The sequence below is a fragment of the Ipomoea triloba genome, chromosome 11 (genome assembly GCF_003576645.1).
Source record: "Ipomoea triloba cultivar NCNSP0323 chromosome 11, ASM357664v1".
Lineage (NCBI taxonomy): Eukaryota > Viridiplantae > Streptophyta > Magnoliopsida > Solanales > Convolvulaceae > Ipomoea > Ipomoea triloba.
The window spans coordinates 9,046,112-9,070,262 of record NC_044926.1 but is presented as its reverse complement, the minus strand read 5'-3'; the positions used below and the strand labels follow the sequence as shown (position 1 = coordinate 9,070,262).

The 24,151-nt window shown below is 35.5% G+C and overlaps 3 protein-coding genes across 4 annotated transcripts; 1 reads left to right on the top strand and 2 right to left on the bottom strand.

The window, feature by feature from the left end:
- Positions 1-33: 33 nt before the first annotated feature.
- LOC115997100 (DNA topoisomerase 2-binding protein 1-A) lies at positions 34-10,520 on the bottom strand. Of its 2 annotated transcripts, none has more exons than XM_031236586.1 (17): positions 10,268-10,520; positions 10,112-10,154; positions 9,896-10,017; positions 9,105-9,212; positions 6,577-6,721; positions 6,404-6,495; positions 5,462-5,555; positions 4,885-5,344; positions 3,938-4,080; positions 3,463-3,758; positions 2,779-2,946; positions 1,679-1,969; positions 1,125-1,538; positions 1,000-1,044; positions 837-922; positions 661-754; positions 34-537 (listed from the first exon to the last, which is right to left on the bottom strand). In XM_031236586.1, exons 1-17 carry the CDS (start codon positions 10,445-10,447, stop codon positions 436-438), a joined length of 2,883 nt encoding a protein of 960 aa, XP_031092446.1. In that variant the 5' UTR covers positions 10,448-10,520; the 3' UTR covers positions 34-435. The 2 variants fall into 2 exon arrangements, with proteins under 2 accessions (XP_031092446.1, XP_031092447.1); XM_031236587.1 differs by having other exon boundaries at positions 3,463-3,749.
- Positions 10,521-14,635: 4,115 nt separating this feature from the next.
- Positions 14,636-18,302, top strand: LOC115996816 (exonuclease 1). The gene is made up of 12 exons (XM_031236238.1): positions 14,636-14,745; positions 14,877-14,913; positions 14,992-15,166; positions 15,535-15,613; positions 16,146-16,190; positions 16,280-16,429; positions 16,540-16,654; positions 16,743-16,843; positions 16,936-17,033; positions 17,129-17,221; positions 17,541-17,761; positions 17,847-18,302. Exons 1-12 carry the CDS (start codon positions 14,668-14,670, stop codon positions 18,275-18,277), a joined length of 1,623 nt encoding a protein of 540 aa, XP_031092098.1. The 5' UTR covers positions 14,636-14,667; the 3' UTR covers positions 18,278-18,302.
- A 44-nt stretch (positions 18,303-18,346) lies between these two features.
- Positions 18,347-23,532, bottom strand: LOC115996817 (beta-glucosidase 44-like). Its single transcript, XM_031236239.1, has 10 exons — positions 23,233-23,532; positions 22,390-22,448; positions 20,822-20,897; positions 20,347-20,418; positions 20,173-20,260; positions 19,834-20,086; positions 19,156-19,489; positions 19,045-19,076; positions 18,850-18,952; positions 18,347-18,763 (listed from the first exon to the last, which is right to left on the bottom strand). Exons 1-10 carry the CDS (start codon positions 23,474-23,476, stop codon positions 18,486-18,488), a joined length of 1,539 nt encoding a protein of 512 aa, XP_031092099.1. The 5' UTR covers positions 23,477-23,532; the 3' UTR covers positions 18,347-18,485.
- Positions 23,533-24,151: the final 619 nt, after the last annotated feature.

The window sequence follows — 24,151 nt, the reverse complement described above, 5'->3', positions numbered from 1 at the left end:
TTAAGTCATTAAATCAAACTGGAGAATATCATAACTCAAAAAAGAAACGGAGTTTCATTCTATATATGACAAGGAACTAGCTTTCTTAGCTAATTTGTGGGCAACTTCGTTTACATATTTAACAAACAAATAAAGTTAATGTTAGAAAAGTAACCAACTTTGTATTTTATGTCATCAATCAACAGCTCTAACATTGATAATTTGATGCAATAAACTGAAGTGAGCTATAATTGTGGTGTCAAAGAAAAGACTATAATACATGTTTCCTCTACAAAGTGAGCTTTGGATCCTAATATAATTAGGACCGACCAAATGTCACATTGTTTCTTCTGCATCATATATCATAATAGTGGTGTCATAACCACCAGATGAACTTTACCATTCATCAGCCTCCAGCTACAATCACCACTGAAGAATCAGCTAAACCCACTGTGATTACCCATTATCCTCGAGATCAGAATTCATGCTAGGATTGCTTGTCCGTACCCTGTCTATAATCATTTGCATACCCGACAAATCTTGCGCATAACCAACCACCTGCAACAAATCATCATAAATGAATTTAGCAAGTATACAACAAGACTGATGAGAATTCTTCCCTACTTCCCTAGTTTTCCTAGTTACTGTGTTAGGGGATCATAGTGAAAAAGAAAAAGGAACCTGAGATTCTGTTTGGGGATCGCTAAATCCATCGTAAAAGGTAGCAGCAGGTACATCTTCATGACGAGGTTGAGAGTCGTCCTTTTTATCAAATCTGAGGTGAAAACCATAATGTAAATGTTGAACTCATAGAGATTGTCCAGTTCATCACCATAAAAAGTTCCGGGAGAAAATACCTGATTGTCCAGTGCTCAGACAATCTCAGAGCAGAGTGCGGTTCTCCATGATCTCGACCAAGAATTGTACACTCAGAAGTGAAGAGCTATTAATTAATTAAGGACTGCAAGTTCACTCAATTTAAGCGCATAGCAAAAGCAAGAAGGAAAAGCTTAAGGATACATCTTTATCACAGCCATTTCTTGATGGAGACTTTGGAGTGAGATTCTAACACCAAAAACAATCAAAAAGATTATTACCAACCCACGAGGATCACTTTCACAGCTATTGTATATAAACAAATGTACCTTGCTTGTTTGCTCTAAACAATCCTCAATAAGGTTAGCTACATCAGTCATTATAGCACAATCTTTGGTGCTTTCCATCCTTCTGTTACTTGCAGGGTTTGCCCCAGATATAGCATCACTTTGACTGGATAGAGATAATAACGGACACTTTAGTTTTTCATCTGCTAAGAGCTTTGCCTTCTTGCTACTAGTGGGCAAATACTTCATTTCTTCCCTTGCAGTACTTCTGGCAGTGAAAGCTTCACGATTCACACTGTTGATTTCTTTAGACTGATTTTGAAGCTGAGAAACATTATCCTCAGATATCATCTGAACAGCTTGTGTAGGAAACTGGCTCGTTGTGCAAATTCCAGCTTCTCGATCTTCAGTAGTTACTTCTTTTGGATAGAATGGATCTGGAGCAACAATTTTGTTCTGTTCCAGCAATAAATGATATGTGGGCTTCATAAATGTGAAGGCATAAAGGTCCCAAAAATAAATGTTTACAGGGCAAGAAAAGAAGGATGGAGGCAATGAGGTAATGGAAGAAAATGAGAGGGAAGCAAATGGCAAACCTGCTTAATGCACTCGTAAATCCACTCACAAGTTACTGGTTGGATATGTAACTTACAAGCAGCATCATATTTTGGGCCACTGGTGAATTTACATAATAAATGTGTGACCCTAGCAGTCAATTTCTCAACAAACTTAGCTCCAAGGACAACGCATAAATTTCTTAGCAGCTGCCTTTCTTTTTCGTCATACTGTGAAACACACAGACGAAAGCCCTTAAATGCAGGGAAAGGTACTTGACAAGGAAGTGGAGAATAGATGATGTGACTGCCAACATCCAGCAAATGTCCATCCTTCATAAAATGAAATTCCAACTTCATTAGCATTCATTTGCAGGAAATGGAAATACCTCAAGCATAAAAGATTATATCCAGAGTTAGGTAGATCACACCACCACCTTTCACTAGTCACTTAAAAACTATCCATGAAACCATAAAGCTGGATGGAAAAGAACAAGGAAAATGATAAATCAATTCCCCAAGTATCCATGCCATGGGAAGAAAATAAAGGTTTTCAATGATTTTAAAGAAACAATAGTTGAAAAAAAGATGCAAACATAAAAGATTTAAACTACAAGACTGGAGGCATGGACCTCCCAAGTTTGATGCACTAAACAATTAGTGAGAAGAATGAATGAATAGATACATAAGTCTCAAGAGAGTTAGTTTTAATAAGCTATCTGGAAGAAATAAGACAGCCCTATATGCCAGATCATAAAAACTATGTTTCATCACTTTCATGTCTCACAAAAGTAGAAAGCTATTTTGCCTCAATCATATTGGGTTGCATTTGGATCTCTGAGAATTGGTGTTACAAAAAGCATTCAAATAGAATAATGTGAAACTAATAACTCACAAATAAAGTTCCAGACAACATAATATTTGAATGAGTTTTTTAAGATATGCATTCTTCCCCTCATAAAACACACTAGAAAAGTGCTTGCATTAGCATAATAATTAGGAACTTCAGATTCAGATTTGCAAAAAGGTTAAATTACCTCTAAACAAGACATAAACCAGTGACTTGACAAAACACACTGGGAAGAGCTTGGATTTCCATAATAATTAGGAATTTCAGATTCAGTCCCAAAAAGATTAATTACCTCTAAACAAGATTTAACCCAGTGACTTGACACATACGTAACCCTAGCAGCATCTGTCTGAGAGGGTACCGCACCATGACATTCAATAGTGAAATGCACATCTCTTTGAACCTGATCTTCCACCAACTTACCTCCCCCTTGATTCACCCAACCTATAATATCAGCTCTCTGACCAGACATAAATGGATATTTGTCATCATATTTGAATGGTGAATGGGAGGCAAAAGTAACATAAAGCTAGGGGTATGAATAAATGCTTATGAGATAAACCAAAACAGTTTATTATAGCACATTTGTAGTGCAAAAATTAACTGTCATGAACTCATGATGACAGTGTAACTGTTGCCTTACACAGCAAATGAAATCAGCAATCATGGTTTGGCTGCCCCTAAGTCAACCATCTTTTCAGTGGTAACTAAGCACACATTCAATGGAATTTTAAGAGCCTTTCGCCTAAATGATCTTTTGCACTGTAAGGCCTGTATTGGCCTTCAGGGTCATTTCCAAGAAGTTTATCTTTTAGCCTTTTACTAAAAAATATAGGTCTACTTTTTAAGGTTGATAAGTATGATTAATATCTGGTTCAGAGGGTGGTCAGAATTTTTTATATCTTAGGAGTAACATAATCCTTTCACTGTAGAAGCTTTGTTCATTTCTGAAAGCTCGCCATGTTAAAATGCTGACCTGATTAGCAGGGAAGGAGCTTGAAAAGCAAAATCGCTTTCCCTTAAATACAATAGATGACTTTTTATCCTCAGCTGCTGTGCTGGAACTTGCCTGCAACTTCCTCTCTTCTTTACAATTCAAAGTACAGAACTGCGGTTGGAGTGATCCTTTTTCTATCTGAGAAGCTCCTTTGTTTTTTATGTTTTCTACTTCTTTTCTCTTCTCCAGTGAATTTTCAAATCCAAAATTCTTGTAGTGATGAACATTTTCATTTGATTTTCCTTGCTTCACAACAGCGATGCTCGCTGATGATCCTTAATTTAAGTTATCAAGATATGTAATCAGCAATAAAGTAGTAGGCACTAATAAACTCTGATGGAGGTAATCAAGTGCATGTAAACATCATATTCAAATGCCATAACAATAAGAATATCAACGAAAAAGAGCTCACAAGATGACAGCAACAATAACAACAAAAAAATAATAATCAAACCTCTGGGAAAAAGTAAATCATTTGCAATATGCTTCCGAAGAACAGGAACTTCTTTCTTTTCACTAATGCAATCTGCAAGCCAATCTGGTTTTACAACATGAATTACACCCAAAGCTGCAAGATTTCTTATTTCTTTGGTTTCACTACAAAACAGTTAAATTTAGCATATGAGAAGAGTATAAAAGCAAATTGTGTAAGGGGTATCATGATACAAGACTTTTGCAGTAACCTATGAGTGAGACAAGGTGACAGCTTTAGAGCATATTTTCACCATAGAGCTGATTACCTGAATAGTCCAACCAGCCGGTTGGTGTGGGTTTGAGCAAATTGGTGAAACAAATAAAACAAAACCTTATAAGATTGACCTATGCTTTACAATTATTAAAGAGATTTTCATCTTAGGACTACCTCGCTATAGAAATCTTGCAAGCCAAGTTCAGTTTAAGACAAGTACAACTCAAATAAATGCTAGGATAAATAATCAGCTAGAGGATGGGGGTATAGATTATGGATAATGAAAGTGAAGCAATAAATAAATAAAATAGAACATAGTAAATTAAAAACTTTCCCAAAAGTGGGCTACAAAATACTTGCAAAAAACATTGTTGTGATGATTTACTGGGTACATCATGCAGAATCTTACAGAAGAATGAAATAGAAGTAATAAACAAAATCCATTGTAGATTTTATTGCTTACTAGGCATAATCAGCTAGCAGATGGGGATATAGACTGGTGACGACCTGAATTATGAAATTAATTTTTTTGTTTTAATTGTGGTATATTAAAAATGTACCTATGTGTAGATTACAATATAACTAACTCATTGCTATGATGATTTACTGGGCATATCAGCTGATCAGCATCATCTTGCTAGTAGTTCAGCACTTTAAGAGTTTTGCAGAACTATAACTATACTATAATGCATAGGAGGGATCATAGATCTTACATCTCAGATGGAGATCCAACTATTATGTGTGTCAACTTGTCATTGAATGACATGTAACGAGAACCACCACCTTTACGAACCATGTTGACAAGTTTACGCATTTCAGGTGCACTAAAACCAAGAATTAGAAGTCTACAATCTGACAAGTACAAATCATTATCATCTGTTTGAGAGTCACCAGCAACACATTCATCAAAATTAGTATTATTTTTTTGATGTTCAGTGGGTGCATCACTTTCTTCCCCTTTGGAAAAGAAAGGAGCACCTGAAAATGAAGACGTGTTCTGACAATCAGTGGCCCCCGTATCTGAATCCACAGCATGAGAGTTCGATACAGTTGCAGTGGACATACTTTGAACACTCTCAATAACATTCTCCAAGCTGTGTTGATTTTTTGTTCTTACTGAATTCTTAGATGCAGAACTGCCCTGAATACGATAGCACTCCTCATTAAGGCAAGCTATTCATCCCAAAAAGAATGGAAGAAAAGTCAGACACCTCAACAAATACTATCTCATAGTTGGAACTCTAAAATAATGAAGAAAAAGATGCTGCACCCACTAATGAAAATTTTTACCTCCTCTGGCAACAGATTGGTCAAGCCACCTCTTGGTAACTATGCGTATGCAACCCCAACTCTTGGCAACATCGTATTTATCACCTATAGGAGCTTATCAACAGTCAAGAAAACAAATACACCCAATGCATTAATGCTCAATCAACTTCAATGCATATGCACCTTCTAAATGCTAGAATCAAAGATAAGGAATAAAAGCAAACATTAAATGTATACTTTGATGGAACCTAAACTCAACACTCATTCATTAGAGTGCAAGCAGGCAAAACAGTATATTTTAGGGAGGGACAACAAAAGTAGTTTCCCAGCTAGAAAAAAGAGGAAGTAAGAACCTTGAGTTAGTTACACTTATATTATCATGCAGCTAATTTACAATTTATGCAAAGCACTCAGTTCATTTTTCTGGAAAATGACTTACGGAATTTTTTTCCGTAAGTCATTTTCCGGAAACGCCAAAATGACCGTTCCGCATGTTCTCGACCAAAACCAACCCATATCCTATATCACCCATGATCGAAAATGGACCAAGAGGTGGGAAACCGCCGAAAACCGACACAAACCTGTTGTTTTACGTTTTTTTTTTTTTTTAATTTTTGAGTTTTTAATTCTATTTTTTAATAAATAATATTATTATAATTTTTTATATTTTAAATAAAATAATTACAATGTTTAATTATACAATTCTACTCATTTTCCAGAAAATGAACCAAACACACAAAGACAGTTTTCCAGAATACATCCAAACACTGGAAATGAAACTATTTTCCGGAAAATGACTCATTTTCCAGAAAATATTTTCCAGAAGTCATTTTCCTGCTTTCCAAACGGACCCTTAGTATATTGGCCTGCATATAACAAATCTGTCTCCCCAAAAACTCACACCTAATGTTGCATCATAAACTAAACAAACAAGTCAAATCATGCCTATAATAAAAAGGATATAGAGCAAATTAAATGTGTGCAGGCTTTGGTCAGCTCGCGATAATATTTGCCTCCATTTTGTAAGACAATCTTTTCCACCTCCTTCCTCTCATCTGAGACAGAAACATATGGAATTCAAAAACACATAAAAGGCAGACCCATTCTATATTTCCATGATATGATTACTAGAAAACCTGCAGGAAATCCGGTGACACTAATGGTGAGCCCAGAAAAAGGGTGGACCCTGAATGACTCATGAGGAACAAAGCGATGCTCCTTCCAGCATTGATGCAGCCAATTAATACTAACAATTGGTTTCTTCAGTACATTTAATGCCCACTGCAAATGACCATGTTAGAGATATAAAGGTTAGTTGAGATATTTACTCTTAGCCCTAGGTTTTAGTGTTAGTAACCTGTGGCTAGGGTTAGTTCTAAACTAGTATATATAGCTCTACTCTCCTGTACATTTACACACAGAAAATACACAGAAAATATATATGAATACTTTGTTTTGCTATTTTATTGTTTAACATGGTATCAGAGCGAGGTTGAGTGAGTGGGTAGTGGGTTTTGGTCGGAGTAAAGAGGCGAAGCTGCCGGAAGAAGCGGGGCAGCCACCGGCGCGTGTGCGCCGTTCTGGCGGTTGCTCCGGTCGAGGTTTGTTCTGGTAGGCTCGTCTCTAAAAGCCCGATAGATCTGGAGTGGTGGTGTCTCAACCATCAAGTCTCCCTCTCCCCTCTTCTCTCGCAGGCTTCCCCATAGTCGCAGTAGAATAACTCCAGCAGCAGTGGATGGGTGCTGGTGGTGTTGGCCCTTCGTTTTTTCTTTTGTTATCGCTGACAGTGCAATTTACAACACCTGTATGGCCATGGAAGAACCAAGAACCGCATCGGTGGTGAGCAGTGGTGGCCGGTGAAGCTTTCCGGCAGTGGTGGTTGGTGGTTGCCAGCAACTGTGGTTGTGGTTGGTGGGGTGTTGATGCTGGAGTGTTGAAAATGAGAATGATTGGGCAGTAGGTTAATGGTGAGGCTGCTGGGATGGAAGCTGACAAATAATTAGTTAGTAGGTTTTTGTTTTGAGTGCCAAGGTGTGAGAGTTGGAGGCAGTCCTTGTACAGGGGTGTTGCAGTGATGGGCAGCACAGGTGCCAGGGGTGGTGTGGACCTGGCATATGTCGCGGCTTTTATGGAAGGCCGACGGCTGAAGAATGGTTCAGGAGGAACCAATTTGTGTGCACGCAACAAGAAAACGGGAAAACACTACTGGTAGGCAGCGGTTATAAGGGTTTGTGGAGTGAGAGGCTGGTGCGCTGCGGTGTTAAGTAGCAGTGATAAGGGTGTGGGGTATGAGAGGCATGTGCGCTGCGGTTGTGGTGTTTGGCCTAGTTTGTAGCTTTGTGGAAGCTTTGTTGGTGCGGACAAGGTGCATTGTGGACTGACTTGGCACAGCATGGTTCGAAGGTTCAAGACTTATAGTTCTAGGTTTGGAGTCTTATGGTTCATGTGACACATATGTAACAAGTTGGGCATGTTGAAATCTATGCTCCAACTTGAGGGGGGGTGTTAGAGATATAAGGGTTAGTTGAGATATTTACTCTTAGCCCTAGGTTTTAGTGTTAGTAACCTGTGGCTAGGGTTAGTTCTAAACTAGTATATATAGCTCTACTCTACTGTACATTTACACACAGAAAATATATATGAATACTTTGTTTTGCTATTTTATTGTTTAACAGACCACATACAGAAGAGAAACAAGATATTGACATATTCACTGAAAAAGGCTTGTGGTCCTAACAGTTTAAGGAAAATAACCATAAAAAATGAATGCCTGACTACATATTCACATACTCAAGGTTAATTAACACAGTTCAGACAGGGAGCAACTGTAAAGAGCATCTCTTAGGACCAATGGTTTCTACATAGAAGATTTTCAGATATGATGGATATCCAAGAATAATCCAACAAGCCACACACCTCATTGATAGGAAAATGGAGAACCATTCCTCATAGTAGCAGCTCAAGAACTGGATCATCAAACCGTCGGGTGATATAGCAACAACGAATTATTCACAAATTTCAGACTTGCTCCATTTGTAAATATGTGCATAATATCAAGTTGTATGACTAAATGTCAACACCCTCAAAGGTGGTTCCTAACTAACCTTAACAAAGAATTAAATTTCACTACTTTGATTTAATGCAACACTTTTCATTTCATTGTTATTTCACATTCATTATTAGGAGCAAAACCCATATAAATTTTCAAGTAGAGAAGATAAAAGTTATTTCCTTTTTTTTAAAATATATATATATATATATATATATCCTATAGTCTTGTTTAAACCACAAACTCTTTATATTGTGTCACTTTTCCATAGAGATTTTGGGGGAATTTTTAGCTCTCTCATTGTTTGTATCCTGCATCTTAGCAATTACTCTATTCATCCCCTAATAGCCAAAAATTTTATAAAGCACTTCCCCTTAAAGTCTAAGCAGGCTACACTAAGTCACTTCTTTTATAATAACATGTTTTTACAAGTGGTCGATGGAGGAGCCTGAAGTCCAAACTTGTCCCCAAGTAAATTACATACTAACTTTATAGATAAAAGGAGAAAGAGAGTTAGGAGGTAGATGGTCTGTGATTGAGGAAAGCAAGTCTCTCACACAAAACTAATTTCTCAAACATAGTAAAACAACAGTGAACTAAGGGATAAAACAATACTCTGTATTTTGCAGCCAAAACATTCTTCACAATGACAAAGTTTACATCCATTGATGCTTTTGCTTGCAAAACTCCTCCCATTGCTGCTACTAGCTTTTTGATTTCAACCTACGAGATATACACAATGAAGAAGGGATAAGTAATCTTGAATTCAGCTGAAAAAGGAAGAATATATGCTATACTGAAAAGAACCTTGAATGAAAAACAATATATAATTGACTATAATTTGAAGGGAAAATTTATACTATTTAAGCATTGCTCGAGCTCTTACATATTTAAATAATATTTTTGAGAAAATAATAGGCCTTCATCCAATGGGACACCTAACACTTTTTCTGAGTTTGAACTCTAGTAATATCCCCACTTTGTGCAGAATAATGAATTTTCAACACAAGCACAATTAATTCTAGATGATAGAAGAATACATGCTCAAATTAGATATGCATCCTGGCATACACCTGACTATATAACCTTATAAAGACGATCCAAAACATTTTTGCACTTCACTGAAATGCTATTATCATAAAATAGACCTAAAAGAGTATTATAGGCGCAAATTGTACTCAAGATGTGAAGTAAAGAGATACAAGGACAAGTTAAAAGCAGGACGTTTTAATTCCTCAAACACAAAACTGCTCCCTTGAAATAAGGAAGAAACTTAGTACACATTGATAGAAAGGTAAAGGTACTTTCAACTCTTGATTTTTCTATGTTGATCAAGAAAACACCACAATTGCAGAAGGCTTCATGACAGGGTAAGGGCATGCAGACTAGAGACGCAGTCAGTGTACCTTTTCATCCTTTTCAAAACCAGATGCCAGTATTTTGACTCCGTCCATTGCAAGGCAACATGTAAATCCTTGATTGGGCAGTGGTCTCTGTTCCTTGGCACAAAAAAGCACACACTGAGGACCTGGCAAACGAGCGGAGAAGATGAGCAAAAATATAAAAGAGACAATGTACAGTACAACGAATCAGGGACATGAAAAGAAATACTCGGCTATTACCTATCAAATTGCAATTTTTGGAGCGGAGATCCTCGAATTTCTCCTGCAATTTGAAAAGGGAACCTTGATAAGCCACAACTGCAAAACTCCAGATGAATTACTGTAGACTTTAATTCGAAAGCGAGAGGCTGCTGAGTGCTAAGAGAGGAGGATTACATGATCGATAGAGGAAATGACGTGGTAGTCGTTGGGAGCGTTGCGGGAGGGGTCACAGCAGAGGAAGACCTGAGCTCCGTTGAGCTTGAGCGCGTCGTGGAGAGCGTCGAAGTGCTCCGGCGGAACCAGGTTCCGCGACATGAACACGTTGGCTCCCTTGAACACCTTCGCCATGATCATCTTCTTCGACTATAATCTACCTACATTCGCTCATCCAGATGAACTGAAGACATACGAGTATATGAACCAGGAGTGTCGAAGACCTGAGTGATTTAATTGGGGAAATTTCCTTTAGGTTTTTATTAGGCGTTGAAACTTTAACGCGGGAAGATGGTGGAATTTTGTCTCGGACCCGCATATTGCTCCATTGGGCTTTAGTTAATATAAAATTTCACTTTCCCCCTAACTATTATACATGAATTACATTTGGTTATTGACTATTATAATTTTTTAATTAGGTGCATGACTATATAATTTGTATCACATTTACTCATGTCGTCTAATTTTCAGCTAATTATTTTTAGATTCTGGAAGGAGCACTGCATTTGCTTCTTCCATAATAAGCACTCATTTGCTTCTTCTGTAATGAACGCTTTCGATAATAGTTAGTCGGAAAATTTAAAATATGATACAAATTACATAGTCATGCATCTATTAGAAAATTTTAATAGTCACACAAATTACCGTTGTAGTTGAATTGCAACTACATCCAACCAAACAGCCTTCACATCAACATGTCATTGTAATACATCTAAACTCAAAAATTAATTAGTGACCTATAATAGTGATAGATGCCAAAGACACCTATATTTAGGGGTCTAAAAGGGATTGATTTGTGCTAATTTGCTATCATTTGTAGTTAATTTATGATCATAATTGCTCTAATGTGCTAATGTTTGTAAAGCTCTATCATATTTTGCACTTTAGTGGTTTTTGAATGTTTCAAGCTCAATGGAAGACATATGGACGCAAATGGGGGCGAACCGGGCAAGTGCGATAGAGATCCCAATCCACGTTCGTGGATGGGTCGTGGATTGGAACCAAAAAGTTCCACGAGCCAATCCATGCTCGTGGCCAGGAAAATAATCCGAAATTGTGTCGCTTACGCATGGGCGTACACCACCCAGTTTTCAGCAATTATAAAAGACAGTAGCGGGATGAAGAAATGAGCTAACTTAGTTTAGTTTTGGTTTCAGTTTTTACATTTTACATTCAGATCTTAGATTAGATTAAAGTTCTATCTAAATACTCAATTTGTACTTTGAAGATCAAGTTGGAAGACAATTACATTTGGATTTTGATTTCAATTCATTAGGTAATTTCATTTCCTTGCTTTGATTTATATTTCAATTGCTTTCAATTTGTTGAATCTAAGTTAGATGATGCTTCCAATTCCTCCATGGTTTGTTGTTAGAGTCACCTAGAAGTTGGATTCTAGTGGCTAGAATTATGCATGTTTGATCTTTAATTGTGAATTAGATGAGGATCTTGCTAGTTGTGCCTACTTGCTTTTGTATGGATGAGGTGATGTATTGATCATTACTTTATTGCCGACTAGGATGAGTTAGGAGTTTGAGAGAGTGGTAGTGACAATATATTGTGCTTCCATGCAGTCTTAATTGTCCATATTTCCACCCTACGATCTGAGAAGACTAGGTCCGTAATGATTGGTAGACAAAGTATTTAATGAAATACCCTAGCCGAATGAGAACTTAGGAGTCCAAGTTATACGCAACTTAGTGTTTGTGCCTTGCAACCCTCTAAGTCTAGACATGAACATGATTTGCCTTGAATCAAATATAACCCTCTAAGTCTAGACATGAACATGATTTGCCTTGAATCAAATATGCCATAGCCTAATGCATGCATAGCTCTAGTGAATGAATCCAACCCCACTTTCATTGCTCTATTACTTGCTTTACTTTACTTTTATGATTTCTTACCTTCAAATGACATGATATTTTACTTATTTAATAATCATCAAAACCATTTCGCTAGTCGTTGTTAGTCAATTTTTATCCCTGGAACTAGTTAGAACATCGTATAGAACCCTAATGACATGAAATTACATTTCTTACATTTCACGGCATCTCACTAGTCGCTTGTAGTCACTTTTTATCCCCGAAACTAGTTAGAACATTGTATAGAGCCCTAATGACATGAAATTACATTTCACCTTCTTCTTCTCTTTTTTTTTTTTTTTTTTTTTTGCTTCAAATATACAATGGCATATTTATGTTAGGGCTAATCCTGATGGCAGGCGAGATGGGCATCCGCCTTGGGCCCAACATTGGGAGGGGCCCATTAACTTATTTATTTATTTTTTGATGAAGTTAAATAAAAATTGATTGCATATGCAAAAATTTGAATCCATGACTTCAAAATTATTTATTAATTGTAAATTTACTTAACAATTACAACCATCGCATATACTTATCTCATTTAATAGATATATATTAGCAAACGTTGAATTAATTAATAATTACACTTCATATAGGACCCAAAAGTTTGAATGAGCACTACCCCAAAGCTATTCTAAAATATCTTATTTAATTAACACATGCAATCTTTTAACTTCATATATTAAGGACCCTTGTTTTTACTTGTGCCTAATTTATGTGTGTATATGTCAACTGGGTCTTGATCTCGTGACATTCTATTTGAGAGAGTTATTACATGTAACTTTACCGGGTCGTTGGCAAGTATTTAATAGTTTTTATAATCTCACTTTTGAACATTTAAAAATAATAAAAATGATTTAAATGCGTTTTATAAATTTTCATTAGTTAATAAAGAACAAATAATTTTGAAACATAAAAACACTAACACTTAAGAAATTTATGTGCTTAGTAGCTCGTAAAACTATTCGTGTCAAATATTTTATATTACATTTTGTAACATGGTTTTATAACTCGTCTTAGAGCATCCTTAGACATCAATAGCATAGATGGTTTGACCAAATAAATTATTTAAATGTGGGTTGAGATTTATAAATCGTCTTAAAGCACATCATCAAGCTAGCTTCTTTTTAATATGGGCGAGCTTGGAGCGCTCAACACGTCTCAAGCTAGCTTCTTTTTAATATTTTCTCTCAACGTACGAATTTCACAAAAAAAGTAATTGCTACAATTTTATTTTATTCTCCCCTCATCTATATATATTTTCTCCACCTCACCATTCATTTACTCCATGAAAGCAAAATAAAAAATAAATAAAAAATCATCAATGATCATGTCCATGCATTATTCTAACAGGTAAGTGAGTAAACAAGATAACTCGTCAACCATCATCTTCATTATGCATAATTCAAAATTATACATTTAAACTTATTCAAATAAAAGTGTAGATAAATATAAAAAAATACAATATCGTGCATTCATCAATTTAAAAAATCACAAAACACATGATTTATACACAAATATTAAAAATATAAAATACACAATTCATAAATTTTAATTTAATCACGATTTGTTCCAAGTTCCAACTTTCAAATAAGTGAATTAACAAAGTAGAAATACACTAAATTAAGTCATTCGTTATTATCAAAGATATTGTGATCAAACGGCATAACTGTGTCTCTTGGACATATACAAAAAAGTTTTAAAATGTTTAATTTTATTAAAATAAGGAAATAACTCATGGTTTATATGGATCCAACATGCATTTTTTACAAGTTGAGTAAAAAATGTTGATACCCAACCCATCAAATTATACTCATTAACAACTTTATTCAAAGTATCAAATTAATCAAAATATGAAAATGTGGAAATACATTGCAATATTATAACATTTACAAAATAAAAACAGGTTAAGAACTTTTAAAAAAAAAAAAAACAGGTTAAGAAAATGACTTTACCACTTCATTGTTTCTTTATTTTGTTATTTTTTTAAAAAATTATTTGTTTAGATACTCTAAATAATTACTGAGTAATGACTAAAAAAAAGAAGAAATATATGCTTTTTTTTTTTTTTTTTTTGAAAACAAAAGAAATATATGTTAAACATTATGGATGCCCTAAATATCTAATAATCCAGCCGTGTGGTAAATATGTCGCGCCAATTTTTTTCACGTGCCTCAGTTTCAAATTTATTTCGCGGTAAAGGTTAAAACGTCTCACCAGCTGCAGCTCCAAAACTTTAAATCCTAACCAATTATTTTTGGCCACGTACGCAAACACCCTGATAAATGGTAACGTGGTGACTTCGAAGTGGCCGGTCACATACTTCTGTCACAGCCTCGTCACTTTACGCCATCACCCTTATACGTAGCTATTTTCTTCCCGCCATTTTTTCGCCGTTCATCGGAGAAAAAGCTCATATTTTTAAATCTATAGTCTATAGATCCAATAAAAGCTCGGACAGAAAAGAACCACCCAGTATTATTTGCGGCAAAATCGGCAATGGGTATCAAAGATCTCCTCAGGTTCATGAAACCCCACCTTGAACCCATCCACATTAAAAAATACGCCGGTCAACGAGTAATTCATCATATTCTATTGATTTTAATATTTTTCCCAGTCGTTTTCGCTTCAGATTAGTGTTTTGCTCTTCACTGCTCATCTTCGATTAATTTAAAATGGTTTTATCAATTTTTTGTCGGTGGGTATAGGTTGGGATTGACGCTTATTCATGGCTGCACAAAGGGGGTAAGTGGCTTTTTCCCTTTTATCATTTTTATTTTGAGATTTGGGGGAGTTTTGTTAATAAATTGTGTGGAATTGCAGCCTATTCATGTAGTATGGAGCTCTCTCTGGATATGGAAGGTGGGAAGAAATTGCAGTACTTAAGTTACTTCATGCATCGAATCAATTTGCTTCGACACTATAAGATTACTCCGGTTGTTGTTTTCGACGGTGGAAATCTGCCTTGTAAGGCAGCCACTGAAGATGAGAGGCACAGGTATATAATAGCTGCTCCAGTCGACTGCATTATATTATTATGAATGCCCAGTTTTTCTTCTCCCAAAAAGGTTTAATTCCAACCCCAAGGCCCCACATTCTGGCCGATAGAGTATTTGGAAGGATATAAATCACTGTGACTTAATGACTAACAAACAGGGTCACAAAGCTAAATGTCGGTGGCTCGGTGCAGGGTCCACTTTGGGCATAATCCCCCTCTGTCGAGATTCGAACTTGGTCTCTTCTTCCAAATATTACTCACTGAACTATTGATCCAAGCTCGTGCGGGCTATGAATGGCCAATTTTTATTTTCCCTTTTTGAAGCTTTTTAGTTGTCAAGATTATTTTTTTTTGCTGGGTTTCATTAGGAAAAGGAAAGCTAATCGTGATCAGGCAATGGCAAAGTTTAAGGAAGGTGATGTTAATGCTGCCTCTGAGCTATTTCAGGTATTATTCCCATATTGGTTACTTGTCTATGCTGAATACCATTTGAAGGTCTTTTCTTTTTTAATTAGTCTTTATGTACTAATTAAAACTGCATTTAGTCAATCACTAACACCAGAAATGTAAGTGTCATATCAATCTTGGACTACTTGACCAAGTGTTCCTTTGTATTTCCCAATAAATGTAATTTATAATTGAAAAGGAAACATTTACCAAGTTTACATCTTCCAAATACACATTTTGGCATTTCTGGGGATGCATTACTATATTCTATGGGATCTATATCATTTAGAAGGATACTGTGCATTTATCTTAATTGAAGCATGTGTTTATCTCAACTAAAAGTCTAAACTTATAGTTTGATTGCATATTTATGTTTATAACATTTGGTATGAGGTTGAGTCTGATACTAAACTTAAGCATGTGCTCCATCTGAAGTTCTTAATTAAAAAGCTAAGTTGATAGTTAGAGATTGCACATTTATGTTTATATGTTATATTCTCAACAATCTTGACCCCTAAATTTTGATATGCAGAGGGCAATCAGCATCACTCCACTGATGGCACATCAATTAATTCAGGTACTTAATCCCTATTTTCACTCATTTTCTAAGCAGTATACATCATTCAGACTGCACAAGTTTGATGTTACCAATGATTACCTGTACAGATTTTGAGATCAGATAATATTGAATTTGTGGTGGCTCCTTATGAGGCTGATGCACAGTTAGCATATATGTCTAGCCTTGAAGCAGAAAACGGAGGAATTGCTGCAGTTATATCAGAGGATAGTGACTTACTGGCCTATGGTTGCCCCGCTGTAAGAACTTCTAGAAAAGTCTGATTGGAGGTTTACTGCTCTCTTAATAGCTAGGAGTTCCTTTCTATAATATTTAATGTTTTGCAGAATTTTTATTTGCTGGGGTGCAGGTTGTCTTTAAAATGGACCGTTATGGCAACGGTGAAGAGGTTTTGCTGGACAAAGTTTTAAAGTCTGGTGATGGAAAGCCTTCTTTCATAAATTTCAGTAAAGATTTGTTTGCAGGTGACTTACGTATTCTACATCCAACTAGCTAGATTATCTTTTGATCATCTTATCTCCTTATAAACTTAGACGTCTGAGTTTTTCGCAGGCATGTGTGTTCTAGCTGGTTGTGATTTTCTTCCATCCATCCCAGGGATTGGAATTGTAAAAGCTTATAATTTTGTCTGCAAGTATCGAAACTTAGATCGTGTAAGCATATCCTTTATTCCTTCAAAAATAATAACTTGATACTCTACAGCCTCTTTACTAAGCATCCATTTCTAAATGTGATATATTTTCAGGTTCTCTCCGTGTTAAAGTTTGAGAAGGGCAGCCAAGTGCCTGAAGATTACTCAAGATCATTTACTAAAGCAGTTGCTGTTTTTCAGCATGCCAGAATGTATGTGTGAACTAGAATGTGGTTGTTCTTTTTAATTCAACCGTCCTGCTTTATTTATAGGCTTTTGATTAAGTACTTTTTTACATGGTAAGCAGATATGATACTGTTTCGAAGCAGATAAGACACATGAAACCCATCCCAGAAGCACTTCTGCAATCTCTAGAAGAAGAGCTCGACTTCTTGGGGCCGTATCCTTAAATGTACTTTTTGTTTTTGTAAAAAACTAAGGCCTTGTTTGGTAAATGGTTGTTAGCTGATAGCTGTTTGGGTTAGAGGGTATAATTAGTTGATAAAATAGCTGATAGCTTTTAGCTGTTTTATAATCTTTTTCTCATTATATGACAAAATCCTCAGCTGGGGCCAATTTGTTTCATTTAACCTCATTTTGGGATGCTTTTTTCCTTTTCTGCTATGCATAGTCAGATTTGAAAGGCCTGATGAATGTGGGATATGCAATTTTAGTGTTTTAGCTTCTTTTGGTGAAAGTTTATCCTTGACCATAACCAGGGAAATGCCTTCTTCTATAGCAACTGCTATTGCTGAAGGTAAGCTAGATCCTTGTACAATGGAAGCATTTGATCACTTCCCCAGTGCTGAAAGTAATCTGTATCTCAAAAATCCCACCAGAGCTCGTGTTAAACTTCCTTCAAAAGAAGCAATTGCTTCTCCTTCTGGGAAGGGTGGATTTGTTGCCATTTCCTCTCGCAAACTCAGAAAAGACGCCAAACGTAAGTACCCACTCTCCTTCGTGACAAAATCTTTAGATGATGTTTTAGTGAAGTGACATGATGATGTTTTTGGTGGAATTATCAGTAGAGGAACAGGAGCAAGTTTCTGAATGGAATCAAATCCCTTTTCTTGATGAGAAGAAGCATTTAGCTGAAGCTATAGCTCTTCAGAAGTTACTAAACCCTTCAAATGCTGGGGTGGTTGAAGAAGATAAAAAGGCTAATCCAAATGAAGCATTGAAAGTTCCTGATAACAACCCATTTAGAAAAAGATGTTTTGCAGAATTTGAGCCGGATGAGACAGAAAGCGTTACTGAACAAGTCTCGGTGGTAACTGAGGTTGAGAGCTTGGAAGTCTTTACCACTCCAGATTCTCAGAGAAGTGTGAATTCTATGGCTGTTAAAAAGCCAGATGAAAATAGAAGAGGCAAAACTGATAAGAGGGTTAAGAGGACTAATTCCCAAAGTTCTGTAACCAAGAAAAGCAGTATACTAAACTTCTTTTCTAGAGTGTAATATAGGCTTTTCTTTTAAAAAAAATTCTGAGATTATTTTGTTTAAGGATTTGATAGGCAACACGTGGTGTTTTTCAGTGAGAAATTGCAACAACAGCAAATAACAGATTTTATTAAAACCACAAGGTCCAGAAGTTGCTGCTACAGGGCTTATGCATTTCTAACCAAGAAACTCGAGACAAACTAAAAGACCACGCGGTGGAGGCAGCTTAATGCTTGTTTCGACGAATCATATGTTGGAACCAGTAGGCCGACTCCTTTGGAGACCTCTTGAGTGTCTTGTAATCGACGTACACAATGCCGAATCTTGAAGTGTAGCCCAGCCTCCACTCGAAGTTGTCGAGCAATGACCAGGCGTGGTAGCCTATCACATTGGCCCCGTCATCGATTGCCTTCTTCAGTTGAATCAGGTAACTCTTGTAATAGTTGATCCTTTTTGTGTCATGATAAGATTCAGCAAAGGTTAGATTGCCCGCATAATCCATCCCTGCACAAATCAAACACGCGTTAGCATTTCAGATTCATTTAAGTCGGTCTGCAAAACCATAGTTGATCCTTTTTGTTTTCTTTTACCATTTTCTGATAAAATCATAGTAGGATTTCCATAACGCTCCTTGACATAGCTCACAGCCTTGTACATTCCCCAGGGCACCATAAAGAGCCAATATGAATGTGCCTATAGATTATTCAATCAAACCAGCATTCAGAAATCAGAATAAGGTCTAGTTTTAGCAGATAAAATGGATAGTTCTGTTCTGTTCAACATACCCTTGGACCGATTGGCACTCCGTTTTTTTCATCTGCACGAGAAATATCGTAAAATCAGATGACTAAATGCAAATATGACAAATGTAACAGAAAAGAGGGCAGTAATCTTACAGGCAAATCCGACGTTCCAGTCATTCTGGTAGCCGGGGACTGGTGGCTTGGTATTATGTGGCTCATACATATAGTAAGTTGTGTATTGGTTTATACCAACATAATCAATTGATCCCTTCACCATCTTAACCTCGTCGGGTGTGAACTTGGGGAGCCTTTCTCCCACAATGTTTTGCATGGTTTTCGGGTATTCCCCGTACACAATAGGATGTAAAAACCAGCCCAAATGAAAGTCTCTGGCCCTCTGAGCAGCATAATTGTCAGCCTTTGATCTTGTCAGGGGCTCATACCACACAAAATCCAGGAGAATGCCAAATCTCCCCTTCTGCTTAGCCTGCAATTTCCATTTCAATTTCCAATAAGTTTCTCCTCCAACAAAAATCATGACAGACAGACAGACAAGGGAGGCATTCCCGTTGTTGAGCATATATAATATATGAACATAAATGTGCAATCCAATTGTCAGCTTAGACTTTTAGTTGAGATGAAACACATGCTTCAATTTCTATTTCAATTTCCAGTAAGTTTCTCCTCCAACAAAAATCATGACTGACAGACAGATAAGGGAGGCATTCCCGTTGTTGAGCACATATATAATATATAAACATAAATATGCAATCCAACTATCAGTTTAGACTTTTAGTTGAGATGGAACACATGCTTCAATTCCCGCCTCACCTGATACTTAGCCCGGTATCTCTGAGCAGCAGCACCGTGGGACAAGAGGAGATTGTGAGTGACAATGTAAGGCTCGGTTGCAGAGTTCCCCTCGGTGCAGTTGCCAAACGGCTTGGAGCACCTCCCGGGCGCGAAGAACCCATTGTCGTACCCTAGGGCAGCTACCACTCTCGGCTCATTGAACGAAAACCAGTTCTTCACTCTGTCACCAAAGGTCTTGAAACAGAACTCTGCATAATCAGCAAAGTCTTCCCTGCACAAAAATCCCAGATTCCAATCCTAAATTCCAGGCAAAACATGATCATAGTACAACAATGTGGGAAGAGATCTTAGACTTACACGACTCGTCGGTCCAGCCAGCCATTGTACCTATCTTGGAGTGCTTGAGGAAGATCATAGTGGTTGAGGTTAGCATAGGGTGTAATCCCTGCAACACATTCAAACAAGAACAAGTTAAATTCATGATTATTTTTTTTCTAGGAAATCATTAAAAAAATGGGGAAAAAAATATACCTCTTTTGAGCATGTAATTGATCAACCTATTGTAGTAAGCAACTCCCTGCCAGTTCACCTTGCCAGTTCCATCTAGAGTTGAATGAATGGCATATAAAAGCGTTAGTTAAAAGAGTCAGTTTGAAAAGCAAGAAAATGACTCCAGAAAACATTTCCCTTTTCGGTTTTTTGGCTGCACAATTTGTGTGTTTGGTTCATTTTTTAGAAAATGAGTAGAATTGTATAATTAAACTAGTTTTCGAAAACCAGACTTAAGGGTTTCCGCTAGGAACCTTGTTCTGAGTGTTGCGGAAAATGACTAGATTTTCCTGTCAAATGGAAAATGTTTTCGTTTACTGGATTTTCCAATTGTATCCAAACACTCGAAACCCGAAAAATGAATTTCAAATTTTCAGTTTCTGGTTTCCAAACATAGCTTAAAAATGCAGATATAGGAAATTCTTGGGAAAAAAAGTTGATGGGAAATTGACATTACTAGGGAATATCCTGGACCATGAAATTGAGAAACGGTAAGCTTCAAAGTTGAGATTGGCCAACAGATCAATATCTTCCTGCACACATAAATACCACCATAGTGTTTTAAGTTAAAAGGCTAAAAGCTCATTATAATATTATTTGGCCAATCTCATCACAAGAATATAAAATTAATGGCATTTTAAACTAAAATTATATTTTGATGTCACTCGACCCCAAGGTATTGAGCCTACCGCAAGTTAATTAGATATATCATAAAAGGTATTCATGCAATAATTAAGTAAAAAAGAGTTTAATATCATATTGACATGTGATAAATAAGAATTGCAAGGAGAATGTAACACAACTGTATTTTGAGTGAACTACTAATAATTCTTTTTTTTTTTTTTGTTTTTTGGGTTTGAAATGTAATTAAAATGATACAATTACTAATTGAGTCCTTAAATAAGGTAGATTTTTTCATAAAATTTAGAGCTTTTAAAATCATACCTTTTTTTTTTTAGAAAAAGAACTTAATTCATTGAATCAGATAAAATCATACCTTTTATTGCTGTCTTTTTAACTGAGAGAGATATATAATTATTAAATATCACCTTTTTTTTTTCAATATGATTAGAATATCATTTTTTATTCCATTTTTCACATTGAAGTTAAAAAGATATATAGTAGAATTTTTCATCAAATCTTGATTTATAATGTTAAGATTTATCAAGTAGGACAAAAATTAATTTTACATAATGTAAATGGATTGATTAGTTTTCTAATTTAAAAATCTTTTAGTTAGATAATAATGAAATTTTTCCATGCGGGTCGAAGCTAGAAGACAAAATGTACTCCAACATCAAATTAAATCATATTAAGAAATGAGAAAAGAGAAACAGGGAATGTATGGCATGTCGGTGAGCATTTTCTGATTTTTTTTTCATTTAAATCCCATTTGAAAGGGATTTTTTTAAAAGAGAGATTTGGACTTGATCTATATATTTTTGGGGGTACTATGAACTCCGATCATTATTGTGTGAACCGTGAACCATACTATAAAATAATGTACATTCAGTACATAAATAATGTACTTTTAGTATATTAAAAATGTACATTGTATTCATAAAAAATACATTATTTGAATACATGAAGTACATTATTTTGTATAATGTATATTCAATACATGAATTGAATAATATACTTTTAATATATTAAAAACATACTTTTGTTATGGTCCACACAATAATTTGCCTATGACTTCAACATTTGGTAATTATATCAAAAATTTTAATTTACAAAAATTTATTTCTTAAGAATGATTTCAACATGTATTGATATATTCATAAAGAAATTAAACTTAATAATATGAAACAAGAAAAAATGTTTTATATATATATATAGAAATTGTGATTGTATTTTTTTCTATTTCCGAGCTGCTATTTATTCTAAAATCTAAATAGACGAAATAGGTTATTCTGCATTATTTACACCACTCATAGTTTGGTAAAAATAATAGTGCAAATGGTGATACGGAGTAAATAAGATTTTTCTAGAGACTATAAATAGTATGCCATATAATGGACTTACTTTATATCTATGGTACTGGTCCACAGACACCTCTCCTGTCGCATTGTTGGGCTCACGTCCTGTTCATATCAAACCAAGTAAAAACACTTAGCCACTGTTTGGTAAATAATCAGCTTATTAGTCAATTTTGACTTATTTGACCATTATTAGTTGTTTGACTTGATTAAAAAATCAATATAAGTGTAACTCTAAAATGCTAAAATTCAAAAAGCTAATCAAAGCAGCCTTTTTAATTAGCTAAGAAAAGAAATTATACCAAATAGTTATCAGCTAACAGTTAATTTATCAAACAACTTTCTACAATCAACTAATGTTATCAACAAATCATACCTTCTAACCCATACAGCCAACCTAATCAGTTAAAATCCATTTACCCATTTATCAAACAGGGCCTTAAAATTTTAGTTAAATCGATTTCAACACAATTTCGATCAGTTGAAAATATTTATATTTTACCCACTAAAAATCTAAAATCAATCCCCACAACAATCTAACAAAATAAGATATCTATTAACTATCTTGGTTGGCATGATCGTATACTTTTATTGCTTAAGAGTGATCGAGAATTTAATCCCTCTTGTATAAAAAAAATCAATTTGACATTAATTGGGATCGAGCAAAAGTATTAATGTAGATAAATTCTACCTTTTGATCCTAAAAAATAAAGGACCACAAGAAAAAAAATGGACCAGTTAAAACAAAGGGGCAAAGTTCAAACTTGTAAGTTTAATCTTGTGATCCTTTGATGATTTAACACAAAAAAAAAGAAAAAGAAAAGAGAGGTGCATGGCGAACAGAAGCCATATCTAAGAAGGTTAAAAATGGAGAAGGAAGATAATTTACCAGGAAATTTGATGAAAGTGTCCCAAATGCTAGGTCCACGGCCATATTCTTTCCCGGCGGCACCTTCCACTTGGTAAGCCGAGGTCGCGGTTCCGAACATGAAGCCCTTGGGGAAACTTGCTCGGCTCAGTCCTCCGGTGTCGAAACCCGCCGGAGCACTAGTTTCCGGCGACACCTCCGACTGAATTTTAGTCAGAGTGGAAATGAACAGTAGGAGAAGGAGCCATGTGGCTCTGGCTGTCATGTTTTTTACCGTCACTCTGAAATGAGGAAACAGTAACAGTATAGTGAGTAAGTGAGTGTGGTGTGATGGGGATTTAGGTGCGTATTTATAAGAAGGAAAATAGATGGGATTATTAAATGTATAAATTGACAGAAAAGCCCAGCGATTGCGTTACACTAATTGGATACTTGTAGTTCCGTAAAAGAAACAAATTGAATTGTTTGATTGACAAAATATTATTTTAAAAAATTTCACTTTCTAGTTTTATTGTTCGTAACAAATATTTGATGCGGAATGTAATTAAAAATTAATTAAATAAAATTTACATATTTTAATTATTTGGAAAAAGAATTCAGCCCTTCTAACTTGAAGTTACTTTTTTACTTTTCTCGCAAAATCATATTCCTAATTAGCCAAACTTATCCAAGTCGCCAACAAATATGGAAATATATATTATTTTAGAAAATGTCATTTTCTGCCAAATATCTTATGACATATAGTCAAACGATATAACTGTTGCTTTTTTAAATGTGAGGTCACTGGTTCGAACAGATACAACATTATAACAAAGTCAATAGTACTAAAAAAGCGCATAAAATCTTATTGAAGCACAAATAAACAAATAAAACAAAATAAGAGAAAATAGTATAATTGACACCTCTATGACTCTCATTGAAGAAAAGAAATAAAACAAAA